Source organism: Leptodactylus fuscus, chromosome 11 (genome assembly GCF_031893055.1).
Source record: "Leptodactylus fuscus isolate aLepFus1 chromosome 11, aLepFus1.hap2, whole genome shotgun sequence".
In the NCBI taxonomy this organism is placed as follows: domain Eukaryota; kingdom Metazoa; phylum Chordata; class Amphibia; order Anura; family Leptodactylidae; genus Leptodactylus; species Leptodactylus fuscus.
In genome coordinates this window covers 25,415,158-25,439,555 of record NC_134275.1, presented here as the reverse complement: position 1 = coordinate 25,439,555, position 24,398 = coordinate 25,415,158, and the positions used below count along the sequence as shown (strand labels likewise).

Below are 24,398 nucleotides of genomic sequence, written 5' to 3'. Positions count from 1 at the left end.
CCTGCTACTTCCGGAACTTGGAGGATCCAATGTGTCGAACTTTGCTTTCCATGGAAACCGGAACAACATTCCTATTTTTTCCCATAGACTATAATGTTATTCGATATTCGATCGAATACTACTCGCTCATCTCTAATAAATATATAAAAATCACAGAAGATTTTCGGTTTATTTCACCTTCCTCAGCAAATATTTAGGAGTGCATGGGGAAAGACCCAGGATCAGTAATGGTTATTAGAGCAGGACTTCACTAGTCGTTCCCCATGCATTCATAAGGAAGTTGAAATACAATGAAATGTTCACAAATACTGAATATCTTCTATGGTACTTCATGTCAATAAAGTGATCACATCTTTGCACGTATCTGATAAAGGAGTACAGCGATTTCTTGTAAACATTGGAATGACTGTGAACCATCTTTCACTGGCACCCTATATAATAGGAAGGTGTACTTGAATACTACGAGTGTCCCTTGAATATGGCAGACCTTAAAAAAAGAAACATTTATCTTCTTCAATTAATGGAGGACATTAATATGAAATAAAAGATACAATCCCTTTAACTTAAAAAAGGACATAAAACTGGAAAGCCCCTTGAAGACATCAGGTAATGAAGACCACCATCATATTCTGAATCTGTGACTGTGTTGAATTTCTCATGCTTGTTTATGTGTGAGGGTCTGTGCATTTGTGCACATGCATATAATACATGTCTATACACAACCTTATTTTCAGAGATACATACACACATTTTGCAGTCGGTAAGGGTAAAACAAAAAAAATAAAAAAAACCCTAAAAGTAAGAATACTAAAAATTAATATGTTAAATAAGGGAAAAATCCCATTTCTGTTTAAAGTGACCCTAAATAGAGGCATGTAAGATACATTTTGCATTACCTATATATTGCAGCCGTTCCAAATGAAGTACAAAAAAATTTCTCTACAAAAACAGCTTCTGCCATTCCTCGTGTGGAAAGTAAATCTTCCAGCTTCACTCGAGTGAGGACAATACACAGTGCTTTAATTCCTCCGACGACATATCACTTTAGAGAAAAAGTTTATATTAACTTCATAATGTCCCAAGTCAACATGATGCAGGGAAGTACATTTCCATAATATCCTTGGAGGAAAAGGGGAACACAAGATGCTGGTGGAGTAGAAACATGTCTCTTCAGTACTGTGCTTTCTGTTGTAGAAGGTGACTGGAGAGGACAGGATTTTCAGCATACAAATAAATAAGAGAGCAGACAACTAGAGCAGAAAATAAAACATCAAAAAAAGATATACATGACACAGGTCGGATGCTGAAAAGAAAGTGAGCGGTAGAAGCTGCAAGAGATACTAGCAAAGACATTTGAGCAGATAATGCAATGAGAGGATTACGTCATGAATCTGAAAGAAATGAAATATCAAAGTTTCCTTCGGTTCCACCATGTCCATAAAACACTGTCACATCATTATGTGCCTCCTACGGTGAAGGGCCAAATGATCTGAGCGGGAAAAGGTTCGGTCGCAGTCCGAACAAATGAAAGGCTTAATGCCCGTATGTTTGCGAAAATGTCGAGTCAGCTCATCTGATCTAGCAAATTTCCACGTACATCCTTCCCATGTACATTTATACGGCTTTTCTCCTAAGAATAAAAAAAGAAGTATAAGTATTAGACGTGGGCAAGAACACTGAGGTTGGAATTACAGACAAAGAAAACATACAAGCTTTACATTTACAGTCACGGAATGCGTTGTAAAATGAATATTGATGTGCAATGATATGCACTGAGCTCCTCCCAAGAAAGTGGTTTGAAGGAGGGCAACCCCCCTGTCATAGTGACTACTGTGTTGGTGGAAGCAGATTGGGCTCCTCTCCTGAATACCATTTTGTGAAAGGAGAGGTCTGGAGTCCAGATGGGACTACTGTGTGAACAAAAGGTGCTTTTGGGGTTGTCCTCCTGTGACTACCTGCGAGGAAGGTGTAGGTTACCTGCAAGTATGTGTGTGGGTGGGTGGGTTCATGAATGGGGAGGGGGGGGGGCTAGTCCAGCTACCACATCCTGCTAAGATAAGGAAGGAAGAGTTGAGGCCTGGTTTAACTATAAGGGTGAGTTCACACTAAGTATACGCCAGCTTATTCTGAACGTAAAACACGTTCAGAATCAGCGGCGTATAAAGCAGTTCCCATTCATTTCTATGGGAGCCGGCATACGAGCGCTCCCCATAGAAATGAATGGGCTGCTTTTTTCACTACGAGCACTCCCATTGAAGTGAATGGAAAGTGCTCGCATGTACGGCTAGCTCTGCTCATGCTGAGCCGTACACGCGAGCACTTCCCATTCACTTCAATGGGAGTGCTCGTAGTGAAAAAAGCAGCCCATTCATTTCTATGGGGAGCGCTCGTATGCCGGCTCCCATAGAAATGAATGGGAACTGCTTTATACGCCGCTGATTCAAAACGTGTTTTACGTTCAGAATAAGCTGGCGTATACTCAGTGTGAACTCCCCCTAAGAGGGCGTTCACACTACTGCTACTGTCCGCCTCAGGGTCGTAAACCCCGGGGAAACTTGCCGGCGGTAAGCTTTAAAACCCATTCATTTGAATAGGTTTTAAAGCTAACCGCCAGTGTCCAGCCTCTCAAACAGAACTCAGAAAAATTGTTAGTTTGAAAGGACCCTTAGTTGGCCTACTTTAGGCAAGAATTATCACTTAAATTGTCACATTTAAACCACCTCCATTTACTGAATAAAAAGAAAAATTTGATCTGACACTAGATGCACCAAAATGTGCTATGTTTTGGTGCAGTGTATACCACAGTTAAGTAGTATCCACAATGGTAGTTCTGATCCAATGTGTAGGTAACAAAAGATAGGTTCACACCTGTACTGGGCTCTTCAAGCCAGACCGCTAGAACAGTGGTTGTCTATGAACACCTTAGACTATAGCGGGGTCCGCCGATTTTCTGCAGTGTTGTCTCCATCAGAGACTCAGGGCAGATGTGAACCTAGCTTAACGATTGAATGTACAAATTTAGCTCTGAAGATGCAAAATTGCAGTACACAGTTTACTATCTGAAAAGGTACCTGTGTGTATCCTTCTGTGGGCTTTTAGATGTGAACTCTTGGTATATACTTTATTGCAGCCTTCAAAATCACACTGATGAACTCTCCTTTTTCTTAGATCTGGCGAGCCTGAACCACTGTGCTGCATCCGAATGATGCGGGAACTGCTTAAAAAGCAGCAATTTTGAAATCATGAACAATATAGAAAGAAAAAAAAACTAATTAAAAAATTAAAACAAAATAAATAAAGGTGAGATTCACTAAAGTTTATTCTTTAATCACTATGGGAGTGGCAGATATATAGACACTTCATTTCACAGGCGTTGACTTAAGGCATTGTCAAAAATTGGACAACCTTTTAAAGGGATTCTACCATTAAACTACTATTTTTTCTAATGAACACGTTGGAATAGCCTTAAAGGATATTAGTCTCCTACCTTTAGACGTGGTCTCCGCTGCGCCGTTCCGTAGAAATACCGGTTTTAACCGGTATGCAAATGAGCTCTCCACAGCAATGAGGGCGGGCCCCAGCGCTGAAACACCGAAGAGCGCGTCCCCATTGCTGCCCAGAGCTCTTTCCTGCGCCGCCTCCTTGCTCTGCAGCAACTCTGCCTCTTCTGGCTTCTCTTGCTCTAGTAGTTCGATACAGGAGCATAGAGAGGCCACCCCAAAATGGCCGCCAGCCAGCTCCTGTATTGAACTGCAAGAGCGGCTACCAAGAATGGCGATTTTTGGGTAGCCGTTCTTGCAGTTCAATACAGGAGCCATCTAAGAAGTCTAAAAATATAAAATGTAATGCACAGTGAACTTCATAATGAAAAAGAAATTACACAGCCTGATGAAATTTTTTTTGTCAACTCATCAGAAAATAAAGAAATATAAAAAGCAATGTGAAAATGTTTGCAAAATAATAACTCTAAATAAACATGTAACTCAATCAACGGCATGAGCCAATGTTATATAGCATTTTCATGTGCGCAGTATATATCTAGTCTTACTGGAGAGGTATGGGCGTTAAAAGTACATTGGTGGGGATACATAAAGACTGTTGTATTGTACAATTGTCTGCATCGGTGGAGGATGCGCCTAATTCATGACAAATCTCATCATGAATTAGGAGCATCCTCTGGAAGCACATGTGTAGTATACGGTTGCCATTTATACCAAAACGTATACATGATAGTGAAATCAATGCAGCCGATGGCTCCATCCAGAAATGTTAGTGAGGCTAGTGCAGATATGGCACTGCGACCATTTTACACCATTTTCTATTATTTACATCATAAGTGGCATAGATTCTTAGTGGATCTGTCCTATTATTCTTACCTGTGTGTTGTATCCTGGAAGGAGGATGATGTCTCCACAAGGCTCTCATCACTGTCGCTGTTTATTTCAACTGGAGACATTGAATCTGGATCCGGTTTTACTACAAAAAAAAACAAAAAAAAAAAAAAAACACAACAGTAAAGATTAAACTATTGACTTAATTGATCACATACAGTTATGCAGCAGTTATACAGCTATTATAAACCACAAATACACTTCTTGACAAAAACAATAATGTATCCAGATGTGTTGGACTGCTGTAAAACTACTGGATCTTGCCTCAAGAGTATGTAAAAGTGCTTTCACTTATGTCCTATAAAAAGGCTACTTTTGGGTAGTGAACCTCTTGGTGAGCGATTGCTGACTTCTAGACATGCCTTTATGACCCACTCGGAAACATTTTGCCCAGTTGACAGATGGTGCATCCCCAACTGATTTTGTGATAATCTGGGGAGCCCTACGTGGGACTCTGTTACAACCTGGGAACCTACCATCACCCACCTACCCCATGAGTTTATGGAAGCTTGGCAAGAGAGCAGCACCCTGTCTACCTGGATGGCTTCAGACTTCTTTGGGCAGTAGAACACAGTGGTAAGACGAAAGGAGGAGGAGGGCTTGTGATGAAGGATATTTGGGGCATTTTTTTGTGGTTAATGGACAATAGCGCTGATGCAAGATACCGAACTATCAGCTGTGAGCATGAGATCTCACCACCTACCAAAGGAATTGCCACATGTTATCATGATAGCTACATATGTCCCCCACCTCTCCAAAAAAAAACGTTTTTTGCCTGTTGTATCTACATGCTGTGACCCCCCCTCCTCATGTCCTCCAACCACGGTCGGGCTGTATTATTAACATCACTTCACACAGAGAACTAAATGATTCTGCAGTGTGTCTGTGTTTCTTTCTTTTTAGTTGCTATGATTCCTAGGATTTCTCTATCTGCCATGAGCTTGTATGTGTTTTCACTCGTGTTATATACTACTGTACCATCTATGAAACTGTATCACTGAAATTTCCCCATTGTGGGACTATTAAAGGATTATCTTATCTTATTTCTAAAGCCTCCTTTCAATTGCATGAATTCCCCCAATAAATGTATCTATTATTTGTAATATTGTAATCACTTACATTTAGCATTGACAGAAATATAAAGTTTGATTTCACTCTAACCCCCCTTCTCCCTGGTGCAAATTCTACTCTAAAATCTTGCCGCAGATTCTTGCCCGATTTTGACTCCCATTGCTTTTGTGTCATTCATCCCTGGCTAGTAATGGGTGGGATCGCTAGTCTTAGTTACACAGAGAGGGTGGGAGGGGCTAGGCTTAGTGGGACAGGGAGGGTTTTGTAAGGGATTGAGAGAGGGGGGCTGAGAGAGAGGGGGGCTGAGTGAGAGGGAACTAGTGTAGCAGCAACACAGGAACCTGGACAGCAGGACGCTACACAAAGTAAATAAAGGCAGAGGATGCAAGTAGCTGCCAGAGACACTCAGAAATGACTCCAAACACTGCTAAAGGTATTTTACTTATTAACCCATCACTAGCCCTAACAGACCCTTCAAAACAAAAGATTTTCTGTCTGGAACACCCCTTAAAAAAAAAAAAGTACAATAGGTTAATAAAAAGCAAAAAAAGTGATTCACGAGACTGCGACTGTACCAAGAGGGCAAAGTTCTGCAAATTTTGCATAATTTTACATAAATGCAATGTACTCATACCATGTGAGTAAGAAGTAAATGTCATAGTTGCAAATGGTGTGTGCATGAGGCCCTGTCCACAACTGTATTGGAAACTAGAAGAATATACCACTACATGCAGAGCTATTTTCCTGGAAAAGCAATGGATACCTCAGTGGAACCACGCAGATACCATTATAAGTCAATGTGGTCCATCAGTCACAGTTGGGTTGGGTCATGCTGTAAACGGAAGCCACAATACAGATTTGAAGTTCCTATGAAATCTAAACGTTTCATAAAATGACAGAAACATTTATAGACTCCAGGAAAAGAATGAGCAAAAGTTGCTTCCCTAGAAACCAGGGAGTGGCAGTGAAGTTGCACAGGGCCTTATCTGTTTTTCTAGTGTTGCTATCCTGCCCCATCTACTACAATATCCGCTTTCTTTACATTCCCTGAATTCAAGATCACATTGATTCTCTGCAGACAACAGATCAGACAAAGATAACTATCTGTAAGCAAATGTGTTATTGTAGGTCACTGAAACACACTAGGATACATTAGTGTCAATGGGAACAGACATAGAATCAGTCTGTGAATGTTCTATGTGACAATTTAATGTCCATTACTGTCATCCTATAATGGAAGACAGCAACGGCCCATTAGCAACCGTAGTGTGAATGCCCCTTAATGTGTAAGGCTAGCATGGATCTTGTCCAATATCTGATAGGGTAAGCAATGGCTACCAAAGTTACAACTAAAAGGGGTGAATATAAATGAAAATGATTTGTTGTCATGTTTAAGATCATTTTACCTGAATTATGTGATAAGCCAACTTGTCCAAGATCACACGGTAACTGATCAGTTCTTGAGTCTGAATCTTCTACTTCAGGCGCTGGTGACCGTATCATTAAACCCGGAGTCCCTCCTATTTTTAGATACATAAAACACATATACCACAACAATCAGCTTTTTTTAAGTTTACATTTTCTGCATCATTCAAAATTTCAAGTTATTAAAGAGGAAATGTGATATATCTCATCTCCATCTTTGTCCATTAAGATGGACCTTTTATTTTCAGAAGATTCATCCTGCCTCATCTTGGCACAGATTCCATGGCCGATTTGCCCCATTGTACCTGAGGCTAATCGATGTGCAAACCCACAGTATATTAGGAGGCCGCATCTGTATCAGATACAAATCCATTTTCATATTTCTAGGACTTTTTGTACACCCCAACCTGATACAGATGCGGCCTCCCAACACTACTTACTGTACTCTGAGGCGTATATAAATGTGTGATGTTACGGAGATACTCCGGCCACTTGTATTTTTATTTTTCCTTTTAAAAATGTGCATCAATCACTTTTCAACAAAAATTTCAAAAATGATGCACTGTTCCAAAGAACAGTCCTATAAAACTAAACTTGTAATGTCAGTCAGCAGCAGGGGGCAAGCTAATATTATCATATTGCAAACACACATCTGAACTGAAAGCTGTAAGTGGATTCAATCTTCATATACATGATGACTTTTACTGCAGCTAGTTATTTATCCACAAATTGTTTAGTAAAACACATATTAAAAACTTAGCAATCTAAAATAATCATCATCACCAGCGCTTAGCATATCAATCCAGCTCCACATATGGATAGGTTACACTCACCTGATTCCAAGTATTGTCCCTTTGTGAATTGGTGCTTTCATTGAAAAAGATATCGCCATTTCTCTTAATATGCAAATTAGCTCTTTGGAGCACTGAAGGCCCTCTCACTTAACTCTTTGGTGCAATTGTGACACCCTCATTCCTGCATATAGCTCATAAGCATTTTATCAGTCTCCGCCACAAAGGCACCAATTCACAGTTTTCGATTCGGGGGAATTTAACCTCTGGAGCTGTGTTGATGTGCTCGGTTCTGGTGATTAACTGCCTTTTAGTAACTAAGGCCATCGTGACAGATGACCTAAAACATTACCCATCAACGTCCCATTATCTGTTCTTCAATTTCACAGCAAGAATAGCCATGCATACAGTCCACAAAATATTTAGCTAGTACAGCCATATTCACATAGTAACTTCATTTTTGTTGGTCTCACATCTAGAGATAGAACAACTCAGGAACAATACTCAGACTCTAGGAGTGGCAAAACTGTCCGAGCTCCCTGTTGAGGTTCAGAGGAATGCTTAGGATACTTATTAACCCTAGGGGTGGTAAGTAGTGTATTCTGTTTCAAAAGTACATATACATAGTGGAGATATATATTATTAATATAGCTCCAAATGGACGGAATGAGGATATTACCGTATATACTCGAGTATAAGCTGACCCGAATATAAGCCGAGACCCCTAATTTTACCACTAAAAACTGGGAAAACTTTTTGACTCAAGTATAAGCCGAGGGGGGGAATGCAGCAGCTACTGGAAAATTTCAACAATTAAAATGGTCGGAGTTTTTGGGTGCAGTAGTTGCTGGGGAAGGGGAGGGGGTGTTTTGGTTGTCTGTCTGCCCCTTCCCTGAGCTTGAGGACTGGGTTCCCCCCCCCCCCCACGTTGAATTCAGCTTGGCTGAATATAGGGTATCTGCAGTGCTCCTATTAACCCCTTCCCGATGGAACAGGAGCACTGCAGATCCTATATTCAGTAGGCACTTTCAGACACAGGGATACCTAATGTGTATGTGTTTCACAGTCTTTTTGTACTTTTATATGTATTCTAGGGAAAGGTGGGATTTAGAACTTTGATTTATTTTATTTTTTTAACGTTTTTTTTTTTTTTTTTCGCTATTTTCTGGGAGATTCTATATATTACTAGAGATGAGCGAACACCAAAATGTTCGAAGTTCGAAATCCGATTCGAACAGTCGCTCACTGTTCGAACGGGTTTCGAACCCCATTATAGTCTAGGGGGAACATATACTCGTTAAGGGGGAAACCCAAATCCATCTCTGGAGGGTCACCAAGTCCACTATGACACCCCAGGAAATGATGCCAACACCCTGGAATGACACTGGGACAGCAGGGGAAGCATGTCTGGGGGCATATAAGTCACTTTATTGCATGGAAATCCCTGTCAGCTTGCGATTTTCGCAAGCTAACTTTTTCCAATAGGAATGCATTGGCCAGCGCTGATTGGCCAGTTTACAGAATTCGGCCAATCAGCGCTGGCTCTGCCGGAGGAGGCGGAGTCTAAGATTGCTCCACACCAGTCTCCATTCAGGTCCGACCTTAGACTCCGCCTCCTCCGACAGAGCCAGCGTTGATTGGCCGAATTCTGTAAACTGGCCAATCAGCGCTGGCCAATGCATTCTATTGGCGTGATGAAGCAGAGCTGAATGTGTGTGCTGAGCTCAACTACACCGGTGGTGTAGCCAAGAGTTCATTGCTGAGGGGGAATCGAATTTTTTTGGAGTTTGCCACGTGATATTCGATTCGAATCGAACAGCCTAATATCCGATCGAACATGTGTACGATAGAACACTGTTCGCTCATCTCTATATATTACTATTGCGGCTGGTCATAGACTCTCCCTCCCCAAAAAAACAAACAAAAAAAAAATTACTTTTTTTTGCTTGACTCGAGTATAAGCCGAGGGGGGCTTTTTCAGCACAAAACTGTGCTGACAAATTCAGCTTATACTCAAGTATATACGGTAGCTTTGTTCTATGTGCAAGCTGTAGGAGAGCTGTGGTCCTGTTCCACTGTGTGCTTGCATCTTCATGTATCTACAGTATGAATTGTCTCCACGCCTCATAGATATTTATCGGTTTCCAGTCGGGACTGGGTATGAAATTATATTAAGTAACTTTTCTGATGTTCATTTTTTGTCGAATCTAGATATGCAACTTATTGTGGGGAAAAAATAAAGACAAGAATGGCTGCAAGAAGAATGTAAAATATATATGAAGTGCTTAAGTCTTCTAACTTTGCTCTAAACTTCTACATTTGGCTCAATTCACTCATGGGTTTAAGTAAAAAAAACCACAACAAGATTTGCAACAACAACAACAACAACAAAAAAAGCTGCGTACAGTACCTCCAAAGTCGATAGAATGTGGCTAATCCCATTCACACATTGCAGAAGAAAAAATCAGCAGAGGAAAAGATGAGTTTTCAAAAATGCTTGTGCTTTGTACATCACAGCATTTCAATTATACGATGGCGCTTTCCCTATAGGTATAATAGGGGCAGAAAATCCGCAGAGGAAAAATATATATAATACATACTCATTAATAGAGGTGAGCGAACACTGTTCGATTGAATAGATCAGGGGTCGGCAACCCCTGGTACGCGTGCCAAGAGTGGCACGTGAGGCATATTTTGTCGGCATGCCAGCCAGCCCGCAACCTTCATGCACTAAATTGAGAGAGAGCGTCCCTTTCAGTGCTCTGCTAAAGCTGAGGTGTAGGACACGCCCCCTTCTCTCCCTGCCACCAATCAGAGGTGAGCCTCTCACTGCACAGGATAAGGGCTCCCTGGACCTGCTGCTACACGTGAGGAGCTCCTGCTGCCTGCAGCCCTGAGGAGGAGAGGAAGCAAAGTGAAAGCAAACATAACACCAGGTACGTGTGTGTTACTAACTATTCTTATTACTGTCAGGCATTTGGGGTTATTACTTTAGTTTTAGTAACTCCATGTGCCTCACATTAATAGCAGTTAACCCCATCATGTCCCTCACATTAACCCGTGTGGCTCACATAAGGGTTACTGAGGTGTGAGACATATGGAGGTACTAATAAGGGACCTATATAATGAAGATATTCACTTATTACCTCCATATGGCTCACATATCAGTGTCCCTTATGTAAAGCACACAGGGGGTTAACGTGCGGAACATGATGGGGTTAACTGCTATTAATATGAGGCACATTGAGTTACTAAGCTGTAATGTACATGACCGGACTTTTATCCACAACTTTGGATAAGAGTACAGACTTATACATTTCAAATGACCCATATATACAGCCATTTTTTGTGGCTGTGTATCTGGGCCAAAATGAACAGGTTTTGTCGGGTTTTGCTGTCCGCTCGAAAAGTCAGACATCTTTACAAAGGGACAGTTAAGGACAGGCACGGAGTGCAAAAGATTGCAACCGATCGCCATTTAAATGAATGAAAAGTATCACAGACACAGCTAGTGTCCGCTGCTAATGTCCATGCGAGATTTTGAACGGACACTAGCAGCGGACACTACCTGTCGGACAATGACGGTAGTGTGAACGCTCCCTAAGAAGCTTCCTATATAGTTCCCATTCCTTCTGTAGCCATTCTTGGCTTTGACGGAAAAAACACAGCTAAATCTGCAACAGAAAAAGCTGCATTTTTGTAATGTTGGGCCTCAGCCTTAGTGTGATTCTATTGGGTGGTGACACTGTAACTAGATGCAATTATAGCCAGTTTCTGGGCACCAGTGTGGTCACTTTGGTGTAAGTGTGACAGCCATTAATTCCTGGCTGGGGTTTTGCGGTTACTGCACCGCCAGGAACTAAAAGTGACTGAAATTAATCTGCGTTTTGCTTACAGAAAACTGAAGTTACTAACGGCCGAGGACTGGATGCAGTATCCAGGTACATTGTGTGTCAGCGCTTTACAGGTGTTACCTCACTCTGCTTGTAGTCACATACATTACCACTAATTGTGGGTTACGCATGTACTTACATTGCTTCTAATGGAAAGGAACATGTATATCCAGGCAAATACTGGTAAGCGCATGTGGCTGGGAGCACAGAATGACAGCACCCCTATGTTTATGCTATATGACTTTAGTGTAGGTGTCGTCAGCTTTACAATTATTGACCGGCACTCCGAAGACCTCATCTTTGATTTTTTAATTTAAATTGGCACGCCGAACAAAAAAGGTTGCCTACCCCTGGAATAGATATTCGATCGAATATCAGGCTGTTTGAGGTATTTGATTCCAATCGAATACCACGCAGCAAACGCACTAAAAATTTGTATCCCCTCCCACCTTCCTTGGTGCTTTTTTTGCACCAATAAGTGTGCAGAGGAGGTGGGACAGGAACTACGACAGCAGAGGCATCGGAAAAAAAATCGGAAAAAGTAATTGGCTGGCTAAATCAGGTGACCTCCACTTTATACGAATGGTGGATTTAACATTCGGTTAATTTGAGACTGTGAACTAGACAGGGATAGATGTACAGGCAGGGTTAGCTAGGTATTACCTTTATTTAGGTGGGAATGTTACTCACACAACTCTTTGGGGCTCTATCTGGTCGGGATCCCTGTCAGCTTGCGATATGCGCGAGCTGACTTTTTCCCATAGGAATGCATTGACCAGCGTTGATTGGCCGAATGCCATACAGAGTACAGCATTCGGCCAATCAACGCTGGTTCTGCCAGAGGAGGCGGAGTCTAAGATTGGTCCACAGCGCACACTCAGCTCTGCTACATCTCTTGATGTAGCAGAGCTCAGTGCACGGCCAGCTCTGCTACATCTCTGGTGTAGAAGAGCTGTGTGTTCAACACTGCTACATCTGAGATTGGACTGTGGACCAATCTTAGACTCCGCCTCCTCCGGCACTCAGCTCTGTACATCTCTGGATGTAGCAGAGCTCAGCGCACGGCCAGCTCTGCTATATCTCTGGTGTAGCAGAGCTGTGCGCTCAACGCTGCTACATATGAGATCGGACCAGAATGGAGACTGCTGTGGACTGATCTTAGACTCTGCCTCCTCCGGCAGAACCAGCGTTGATTGGCCGAATGCTGTACTCTGTATGGCATTCGGCCAATCAACGCTGGTCAATGCATTCCTATGGGAAAAGTCAGCTCCCGCATATCACAAGCTGACAGGGATCTCAAACGAGATAGAACCCCACCTAAGTAATCCCTAGCTAACCCTGCCTGTACATCTATCCCTGTCTCACAGTCACATAGTTCACAGTCTCATATGACCCGGATATTAAATCCACTATTCGTATAACTTGGAGGTCACCTGATTTCGGCAGCCAATGGATTTTTTCAATTTTTTTCAATGCCTCCGTTGTCGTAGTTCCAGTTATTGGTGCAAAAAAAGCGCCAGGGAAGGTGGGAGGGGGATACAAATTTTTAGTGCGTTTACCGCGTGGTATTCGATTGTAATCGAATACCTCGAACGGCCTGATATTCGATCGAATATCAATTCGATCGAACTACGTTCGTTCATCTCTAGTAATAGTGCATCAACGGCACTACCTAAACCTACTGCTACACACTGTATGGAAAGCGACCAGCATGGCTCCTAGAAATGTTACCATTACCTGTAGCCATGTTGTCCTGGAAGAGCTGATCTGTAGAGGTCCTGGCTGTTGTATCATCACAGGTGTAATATTGATGGCCTATCCTAAGGACAGACCATCAATATTACAGATTTGTCCAGGAATTGGAGCAACCCATGTGCTGGGAGGGAGGTGTAAAATAAAAAATAAATAAATAAAAAGTGCAATCACCTGTCCCCGTTGCTCCGTTGTCTGCCGCCAGTGTCCATTTAGTCTCGTGCCTGCACCTCCTTGCTGGGAGTCCTGCACCTCACGTGACCGCTGAGACTAATTAGGTGCAGGATTTCCAGAAATGAGGCCATGAAACTAAACAGACACAGGCGGGGACAACAGGCGGGCTGGGGACAAAACCTCAATGAAAAACACTGCAGAAAAAATACATTGTGATTCACAGCTATTTTTTTTCATGGTGTTTTTTAGCTGCGTCTCGCTGTTACACCTAATCCTTAAAGAGGACCTTTCACCATTTGGGGCACTTGCGGTTTAATACACCGCTAGCAAGCCGACAGTGCGCTGAATTCAGCTTTCCCGTTCTGTGCCCCAGTGAAGAGCTATCGGTGCCGGTACTGTAGCTCTTCAGTGTCAGAAGTGCGTTTCTGACAGTCAGTCAGGAACGCCCATCCTCACAGTAGCATCTATAGTGTTGTACTGCGAGAGGGGGCGTTCCTTACCGCCAAGCGATGACGCTGAGCTCACACAGTACAGCGCTATAGGCGCTACTGTGAGGAAGGGCGTTCCTGACTGACTGTAAGAAACGCCCTTCTGACAGCGCACTGTCGGCTTTCTAGCGGTGTATTAAACCGCATGTGCCCCAGGAGGTGAAAGGTCCTCTTTAACATCTCAATATATTGTACATCACACAATAAGGATAAGGCCTAACACAGCGTCCCATAGTAAAAAAGCGCTGCAGGAAAACCCTGGAAACAACACATCAATTTTTCCTGAAGGGCTTTTTGCAGAAACTCCACAGAGGTTTCTTCTGTGGACTTTCTGCTTCTATTATACCTAATACCTATAGGGACACTGTAGGTATAAGTGACATGCTGTGATTTCCAAAAACTGCAACAGTTACCTACACTCTCATGCATATACATTTACACACATTATATATATATATATATATATATATACATACACACACTAGCATATATACATTTATATATATTCATATACTATATCTAAGTCAAATATATACTTATATGAATGTATGAATACCATATATACTCACATATATACAGTACATACACTCATACACATTATTATAGCATACTGTATATACTCACACATACCTGTATACAAATATACAGTACTCACACAGTATACAAGTCACATAAACACATACTCACATAATTTACCCCTTAAGTACTATCATGGTGTCTATCATAATCATATGTGTATGGTAGTAGTGTATAATAGACACCATGATAGTACTTAAGGGTTAAACAAATGTACACATATACATATTAAATATCACATTTTACCAAAAAGAAAAGAAAAAAATACTCTCACATTTGTGAAGCATCACAGCAGACTTGTCTCTGTCTACAGTTCGATCTAAGCGATGACTCAATGCTAGGAGGAGGGAGGGGAAGTCCGGGCTACACAGAAAGCTCTTCTTCATAAGATGGCATCAATAGCTGCAGCTACTGCCCCTGATGTCCTCAGTCCTCCCAATGTATACTCCCTATATTAATAGGGAAAGTATACCACTAGCAGGGGCCTCTGTCTGTGTCAGGGCCCTGGGCAACTGCTGAAAGCCGTCCATCTTTAATCATTACAGCGCTGCCAGCAGCCTGGGGCCCTGAGCTTACCGATCCGGCCCCTGACCACTCTCAGTCCTCATTTTGTCAATGCAAATGCATTGGACAGGGGCCCGACCCGGCCCCTGAAAATCCTGATCGGGCCCCTGAGCAATGCATCTGCATTGGGAAAATGAGGACTGATAGTCAAGGCTCAGGGGCCCACTGGGGGATTCACTGGTTCCCCCAGTGGGCCAGTCCGACCTTGTATATAACACAGCTAATGTCAAAGGACATGAAAGGTCCTCTCTAAAGCCAGATGTGCAGGACTGCTGTCATGTATTGCGCTCATGAAAATGTGGTAGTCTACCATTGAGGAGAAAGACTCACAACATCATAGATTGTTATAATACTGCGAGTCTGGGTTTTCAGAGACCGTACAATACAGCTAATATACAGACTATAGTTCCTTTGCAGAAAAAGCAGTGTGAATGTCAGTCTAAAGGCTCGCTCACATCTGCGCCCGGTCTCCGTTCATGCAGGTTTCCGTTTCCTGTACAAAACTGAGCAGGAGACGGAAAGCTGCAGGACTCTTTCATACCCATTCATTTGAATGGGTTTGAAAGATGTCCGTGCGTGAGCGCCGGTGAGCGTTTTATGCACTCCACCATGAGAATGTTTTTTTTTTTTTTTAAATCGGACACAGAGTCGAACTATTTTGTGGTATATTAGTCTTTTCTGCGGATGTTCACGTTTTCGATTTTATTTTTCTGATATTCCAATAAAGTGGATTATGAAGGATAGGTCCATTGACACAGCAGTTGTTTCTCCAAAACAGAGCGAAGGCAAAACCCACAAATACATAAGTTCCAATTGTAGTCATTACACAGATGTATGCATGTACTCACCCGTTGTCTTCCCATCAGCTCCTATGAGTGGAACAGTGATGGCGGCAGTAACACCATCTGTGGGCAGTGCTGCATATACAACAGGTAGTGACTGCACTACTACAGGGATGGTTTGCAAACTGCCCATTTTACTGGGTAAATTCACTGAAGGAATAGTGTGAATAACATGAAGAATCTGCTGCCCACCACTGCCTTGTGTTGATGCCAAAATTGAACCAGGGGAAAGTACAGCGGGAACCGCTGAACCCAGGCCAGACAAGGAGACTACTGAAGGAGGTGCAGAGAGAAGTGTACTGGGAGATACAGAAGTAGTAGAAGGAGGACTCTGCGATCTGTGAATAGAGCTTTTAGGCTTATGTAGAGAAAGATCAACGGGTTCAGCCTGTGGCATACTGCAGTCACTGTCCAGAAGTTGCTCAGGTGGCTCCATTTTGATGTCACTTAGAAGAGAAGGAGGAGATGTCTCGGTGCCAATTTTGCAATGGGATGACATAGGCGGTGTTAAACTGTAGGCCTGAAAAAGAGAGAATGGGAAGAAAACACTTTTACTAAAAATCAATGTAAAAATATTTAATGATCCAAGAACAACCTATTCAACAAGTATCTATTGTATCATGTATCTGAGCAATAAGACGGCACATATACGGAAATAAACATGATAGCTTTGAGCAAAAGCATGAATTAGAGGCAGCCCTAGCCTGGATATGGGGTCACTGGAAGAGGTCGCCCAGTATATTTTGGCCTTTTCTTCCCTGTGGGAAAGTTCAACCCACACCGGGCCCCCCCATGGTCACAATAATGTGACTGTAGCAAGTCATTAGTAACCAGTCAATGGGCTAATGCATCACCCTCTCCTAAAAGCAAATGGAGGTAAGAACTAAAAGTCCAAGCAGTAGGAGTAACATTGTATGTCTGTATAGTTTATACAAGTCCAGTACAAATGTCCGCAAGTAGTGGTATACACGTAAAACTAACAAGACATACAACAAAGAGTGGAAATGAAGTTTAGAACTTGGTTGCCTTTTGGAAAGCCTGTGTGTTTATTATGTGCTGTGACTCTTTAGGGATCTGGGGAGAGCTGAAACCAGGCACACCCAGGGTGGGGTAGACTTGTTTAAATGGACAGGGAACGCCTGCTGCTTACACACCCTGTTTTGCTCTTTCAAACCCCCCCCCCTCCTCCTCCTCCTAGTACAGGGTTGGGTGAATATGCTCTCAAATTGTGAGGATTATCTCTGTACTTCTCTATTTATTTATACAATATATGCAGAAGAACGCCTGTAGTTTTAAGATTCCACTGATACGTTTATGGTAGTGTTAATTATCTGCTCCGTATTAGTAAAATGACTTGTTTATGGCAGTGTATACACTGTGATTTTTACATCAAGAGTTGCAAGCTGTTTTTTTCCATAATAAGTAGCAGTGATGCCGCACAGTCTTCGAGCGCAGTTAGGGTGGCTCCACCCGATGTAACTGGATGTGGCTATAGCAGATGCTTTCACTGCTCCGTAAGCAAAAGGCCAGTTATATTTCAGCAGTAAATTCTTTAGGCTGGGCTCACAGTGCAAGCACTGTATGAACACGGTCTTATAAACCCAACCACATTACCTTGTATTGGTGATTCTACAGTTTCCATATACGCCTCTGTGTTCAGCTTTGGAACCCCATTTATTCCCAAAGTAAATGAGGGGGGCAAAGTGCTTTGGGGATTGTCAGTCTCAGCTCTAGATTGCCAGGCAGAAGACTTTTCCCCTCATCTGAATATAAATAAAACGGCATTTTACATGAATATCTAGAAACTGTAGAGTGAAATATGGCTGAAAATAATTGATAGTTGACTAAAGGGGCATTCACACTACCGCTGCTGTCTGACCCAGGGTTTCTGTCGTAAACCTCAAGAAAACTGGACAGGGCTCCATTCATTTGAAAGTATTAAAAAGAGGCAATTGCACATTTTTTTAACAAAAAAAGGGTCAAAGTACTCATCCTATCCTACTAATCCTACTATCCTATTATAAATGTGAAAGTTTGTGTGTTTGGATGTTTGTTCCTCAATCACATAAAAACCACAGAACAGATTTGAATGAAATTCGGTACATAGCTAGATTGTAACCTTTATTAAAACATAGGCTACTTTTTATCCTGGTATCCCAACAACATGCTCGTTATAAGGCGTCCCAGCGAACTGCTGAGATGCCAGAACAATCACAGGCATGGCATGAGGAACAAGTTCAGCAGCAGAACAGTTTAAGAGCTACTGAAACACCGGAGCAGGCAAACCATCGACGGCAGCAATTTGCTTAATATAGGTGGCTCATCGACGCCAACAACATGCATACGAAGTCGCAGGCAGAGACACATACACAAACAACATACAAAATACACGAGTGCAAAACTGGGCAATTGTTATAGGGCCACTGAAAAACAAAAAATGAAATATATCCGTGCGAAGCTGGGTACTCCTGCTAGTAGTTTATAAAGGCACATCTAACCTCACTAACACATGCACAACATTTAACAAGTAGATGCACCTATACCTAGACACCACAGTAAGGCTAAGACCCCACGTAGAGAGCTCAGCCAAAAAGCGCTACAGAAAAGCATTGCTGTTCTTTCCACAGCATTTTTCACGGAAAGTCCACAGACTTTTCCTCTGCAGACTTTCTGTCCCTATTATACCTATATGCTGCGGATATTTGTCTACAATGTGTGGATGGAATTAGCCAGAATCTCATATTCTTGCAGGTATCATAAAACACAGCGTTTTCTGCTGCAGCAGTTTCACAACTTGGGGCCCCGGCCTAAAACTAGTTTAGAAAAAGCCACACATGAAAAATAAACCCCAAAAAAGGGCAAATGATAAATAACCCCACTATCTTAGGCTCTCAACTCTCAATGGCCTCATGTACAAAGTTTGTACAAGATTAATTATTGATTTAACCCCTCAACGACCAAGGAGGTAATAGTACATCCTTGATTGCATATGGATGCATGGAGAGGGCTCAGGAGCTTAGCTCTCTCCATACATGGCGAATGCCGGCTGTATAATACACCAATCACAGCTGCTAGCACTATAGTGGTTGCGGTTAAATGCAACCGAGGCATCTAAAGTGCACTGGCACCGTAGGCACCACCATCTTTAACCAATCGTCACCATGACAGCCAGGATCCTATTGAAGGCTCTCAGGCTTGTCAATACATCAGCTCTATTATGGCAGCATGTAATAGAAGTCAAGAGATTTTACTATTTATTGCAATTCATTAATTATGGCTCTTGGAAAAACACCAATGTAAATGCAAAGATTGCCTCGGTCCTTAAGGGGTTAAGATCCATTTATACAATGTGTGGATGGAATTAGCCAGAATCTCATATTCTTGCAGGTATCATAAAACACAGCGTTTTCTGCTGCAGCAGTTTCACAACTTGGGGCCCCGGCCTAAAACTAGTTTAGAAAAAGCCACACATGAAAAATAAACCCCAAAAAAGGGCAAATGATAAATAACCCCACTATCTTAGGCTTTCTACTCTCAATGGCCTCATGTACTAAGTCTGTACAAGATTAAACAAATTCCTTAGCATCCAAATATTTCCATTTACTATTATTGATTTAACCCCTTAGGGAGCGTTCACACTACCGTCGGTGTCCGACAGGTAGTGTCCGCTCAAAATCTGGCACGGACATTAGGAGCGGACACTAGCTGTGTCCGTGACACTTGTCATTTATTTAAATGGGCATCGGGTGCGTTCTTTTGCACTCCGTGCCCTTCCTTCACTGTCCGCATTTAAAGATGTCCGACTTTTCAAGCGGACAGAAAAACCCTACATGTCGGGACAGTGAAGGAAGGGCACAGAGTGCAAAAGAACGCACCCGATTCCCATTTAAATAAATGACAAGTGTCACGGTCACAGCTAGTGTCCGCGCCAGATTTTGAGCGGACACTAGGAGCGGACACTACCTGTCGGACACAGACGGTAGTGTGAACGCTCCCTAAGGGATTGGGCAGTCAAGCTCCAAGCATTTAACCCGTTTATATCTAGAGTTCCATTATTGGAACTCAAAAACTACAACTCCGGCATAAATGTGCTAAGCCCTGTCCAGTGGATACGAGATATGTGTCCATAACAACACAAACTCTTTAAAGGTAAGTTCAGATAGGGTTTCTCAGTCCGGAACCTGAGGTGGAGGCCACCTCAGGTTCCGGACCAAAAAACGGGTAGCCGCGACTGAATGCCAGTGCACTGCACCGGCATCCAATTACGCACTCCGCTCCGGATTACGCCCAACGGAGGAGGAAGTATCTTCAGGCAGAATCGTGAGGCGAAACGGCCTGAAGAATGAGCATGCGCTTCTTTTTTCTTTTAAGTCAATGAGAGCCTTTTAAATCAATGAAGCATTTTAAATAGTAAGGCGGCGTTCACTCTGCCTCTGTTGTCCACTGTTGTCTTTTGAATGGGTTTTAAAAGGTGACTGCCCGTAAGCATTTTCACCCTCTCCGCCTGGAAACCGACACAAAGTTCTGCATGTAGGATTCTGTGGCTGCTGAAAAAAAAACGGTTTCCAGGCGGAGAGGGTGAAAATTGCTCAAAGGCGGTCACCTTTTAAAACCCATTCAAATGAATGGGTTTTAAAGCTGACCGCTCGCAAGCCGTCTGGTTTCCCTGGGGTTTACAGCTTTTATTTTTAGGAGGTTTGATGCATTTAATTTTTGTTTGGTTTACACTTTTAGCATCTAATATACATTTATTTGCATTTTTTCATAAAACATTCACTTTAAATCAAAATTGCATGAAGGTGCCTGTTCATATACAGTACCAAGTGACATTCTGACAATGCTGCAGGTGTCTACTTTAAGAAAATATATAGGTATTGGGGGGGGGTTGGATGCTCTTTTAATGTTGCAATTTAGGTTTGTCCATCTCAAAACTGTGAAAATTGCTCTGGCTACTGGAGGTGCAAAATTTCCAGAGACCCTTGGCAGTGAAAGGGTTAATAGTCCCACAGTGGGGAAATTTCAGAAAACTGGAGATGTGGGCATCGATCTGGCTATCTCTCGCATGCTAAAGGAGCACTCTACCATTTGAGCTAATCCTCCTCAGTAAATATACATTCTTGATTAATAATCTAATTTAGTAAGTAGAAGGGGGGGGGGCTTTTAGATTAGTGTACGGTTTTATAGTTAGGACAACCCCTTTAATGCTTGCAGGACAAATTGTACTTTTTAATAGGACCATTTAATATTCCATACTGGGAATATTGCGTACTGGGAAGCCAGAAGAAAATTCAGAATGGGTGTAGTAGTAACAGAAAACTGTGTTTGTGCGATTTTCTTACAAGCTTGGATTTTACAGCATTCACTGTGCAGCCAAAATGATATATTACCTGTATTCTATGGGCCGATATGATTACAGTGATACCAAATCTATATCGTTTTTATTACATTTTAAAACCAAAAAAAAAAAAAATCCAAAACTTTAGTAAAAAAGAATTCTTGGAATCACCATATTCTGAAATCCGTTTATATTTATGTATTCAGGGCTGCATTTGGCATCTTTCCTTGGGGGGCCAGAAGTATTTTTTAAACAAACCTTTTTGGGGAATGTCTCATTTTTTTAAATCACTTTTTGTTTATTATTAATATTTAGAGATGAGCGAACAGTAAAATGTTCGAGGTTCAATATTCGTTTCGAGTAGCCCCTCAATATTCGACTACTCAAATCGAATATCAAACCCTATTATAGTCTATGGGGGGGAAATGCTCGTTTCAGGGGTAGGCAACATTCGATCAAATTATACTTACCAAGTCCACGAGTGAGGGTCGAGCTGGATCCTCCGAGAAGTCTTCTCCTTGCAGCGTCCCCGCGGTGTCTTCCGGCTCTTCATTCACTCTGCCAGGCATCGGGCCTGGGCAGAGCCGACTGCGCATGCCCACAATACAAGCGGACATGCGCAGTCGGCTCTGCCCAGGCCCAATGCCTGGCAGAGTGAATTCAGAGCCGGAAGACGCCGCGGAGAAGCTGCACGGAGAAGACTTCTAAAGGTAGGAGAAGAACCAGCGTTGATTGGCCGACTGTATAGCATTCGGCCTATCAATGCTGCTTCTGCATCGAACTTTTACATTCGAATAGCAAGCGGTACTCGATCGAGTACGAGTATTTCGAATACCTTAGTATTCGATCGAATACCTACTCGATCGAGTACTACTCGCTCATCTGTATTCATGTTATATTATTGTTTTTCATCTTCTGTCATACACTTAAAGAGGTTTTCCAAGAGTTAAAGGGGTTGTCCAGACCATTATTAAGAAATAAATGTTATTGCTTGAATAATGAAAAGTTGTACAATTTTCCAATATTCACTTTCTGTACTAACTCTTCACGGGTTTCTAGATTTCTGCTTGCCGTCAATCATCATTTAGCTGATCTACTTCCTCCCATACTTTAAGGGATGATACCCTTCATTTTATTGGCATTCGTTGTTGTTCAGAACACAAGACGGGATAAAAGCTACGTTTTATTTACAAGACCTGCTGATGCTGGATCTTTTTCTTCTTTTGCCTGTGGATTGCATTGCATCCATTGCATTGTCTTCACAAGAGAGACCTATAACTATTGAAGATTGATAACGTCCAAACGTGAGTGGGCTGTATAGAGCCCTTTGTATTTTGTCATTCATTGTGCTTATTTTCAGTGGATACAAATCTGTGCATGGTCATGTTATCTACAGTCCATGGCCATGTGATATACACACAAGTGCACAGCTTGATACAGTCACATGTGCCTGGTAAAGAGCTGTACAATACCAATATAGCAAGAACATAGCCAACAATGGGAAAAGTCTTCTCTAAACAAGAAAACATGAAGAATGGACATCAAACCTTCTACTAAAACAATAGAATTTATACAAAATACATGGGATTTTTTTTTTTTTTCACATGCAGAAACAAAACACCTTGAACAGTTAAGGCCGGGTGCAGATCTGGCAGAATCGTTGCAGGTTGGTGGTTTGGATTCCGTATTGGAAAACCACAGCCTTCTACAGTACAATACATGTGGATGGTAAGAAAAAAAAAAGAAATATGAACATGTTAGGACTTGCGCAAAAAAAAAAAAAAAAAATATCCGTAAACAACCAGTGAAGTGGTTAACAAGACATCTGCACCTAATCAAGAAACCTCCTCCCAATATGCCTGCTATACTCACCCCAAATCCCCCTCCCTAGCATCATGCTCTCCTCCCCCAAGGTCACTGCAGGGGACCAGGGTGGAGGGGCAGACTGAAGCACCCTTTTGTGATGTAGACAGAGCAGCGATAGTAAATATCACCGACTGCACAGACAAATGAAATAAGTATAATGATAAAGAATGTAAGGCTCACTATATAAAGGTATAAGGAAAATGTATGTTCTCATACCGTGTATATAAAGGTATGTAACCTGCAGTTGGAGCTACATGCAGGAACACGTGTTCACAGGTTAAAATAGTTAGATAGAACTACATTGCGATATTTGCCTGCATAACATTAGGATCACAAATGTCACATCCCTAGTTACAAGTGATACTGAAATCCAGCAGATTTATGACAATATTCACTATTATTAGGTGTAATGTAGTAGCCGAACACTACAATCCAAATTTTACTCAGTTTGTTTTGAAAAAATATTAACGCAGGTTTTTTTGCTAATGTTATAGTAAGATGTGCTGTTCATTATTGTAGTTATCACCAGGGGGTGAACCATGGCTTTCTGCCGCCTGAAGCGGACGTCAGAAAGCCGCCCCCCCCCCTCCCCCGAAGGAGGGGGCGGAGCGGGCCAAGCGGAGGGGGCGGGGCCGAACGGAGCGATTGTCTTTAGCAGGCAAGGAGAGGACCTGCTCTCTGCCTGAGCGTGAGGGGCGGCCGCTGGAGCAGTGGTGCTCCAGCGGCCGCCCCAATCCACCGCTCAGTGACTGTGACCCTAAGCCAGTCCAGGACAAGCTGTCCTGGACTGGCTTAGGTCAGCAAAAATGCCGCCCTTCCCGTGGCCCTGGAATAGCGCCGCCTGAAGCATTCGCTTCAGGTCGCCTCATGGGAGGTGCGGCACTCACTAGGGTTACACTAGCGTTCGGGCACTCTATCCCAGATTCTGATTAAAATTGGCTGAGAAAAAAGTCCTGCAAGGAGGACTTCTCTCTTCCCCTGGTTTCAGTGTAAAACCGGTGGACCCCATAAAATCCCCACATGTAAACACTTTTTAAGCGAATAGGATTTGCTTCTTTCAGGTCCCCAAGCGGACCAGACAGATAGAAACCTGAACACTAGTGTGAACCTAGCTTTAGTAAGTTCTCAAGTTTTAAAAAAAAAAAAAAAAGCACAAACAATCCAAGCCTTATGTTTTATGATCGTGAGATAGAGAGCAGCAAACCATTCATGCTTCTGCAATCTTTTCTG

General features: G+C 42.4%; 1 protein-coding gene across 1 annotated transcript in view; it reads right to left on the bottom strand.

The window, feature by feature from the left end:
• Positions 1–305: 305 nt before the first annotated feature.
• The window catches only part of KLF8 (KLF transcription factor 8), a 49,309-nt gene continuing 25,216 nt past the window's right edge, over positions 306–24,398 (bottom strand). Inside the window, exons 2-6 of the mRNA XM_075259389.1 lie at positions 15,974–16,487; positions 6,869–6,982; positions 4,377–4,476; positions 3,072–3,214; positions 306–1,630 (exon numbers count right to left, since the gene is read on the bottom strand). Coding sequence (XP_075115490.1) covers positions 1,449–1,630; positions 3,072–3,214; positions 4,377–4,476; positions 6,869–6,982; positions 15,974–16,487 — 1,053 coding nt within the window. The 3' untranslated portion in view covers positions 306–1,448. The remainder of the gene's footprint in view (positions 1,631–3,071; positions 3,215–4,376; positions 4,477–6,868; positions 6,983–15,973; positions 16,488–24,398) is intronic.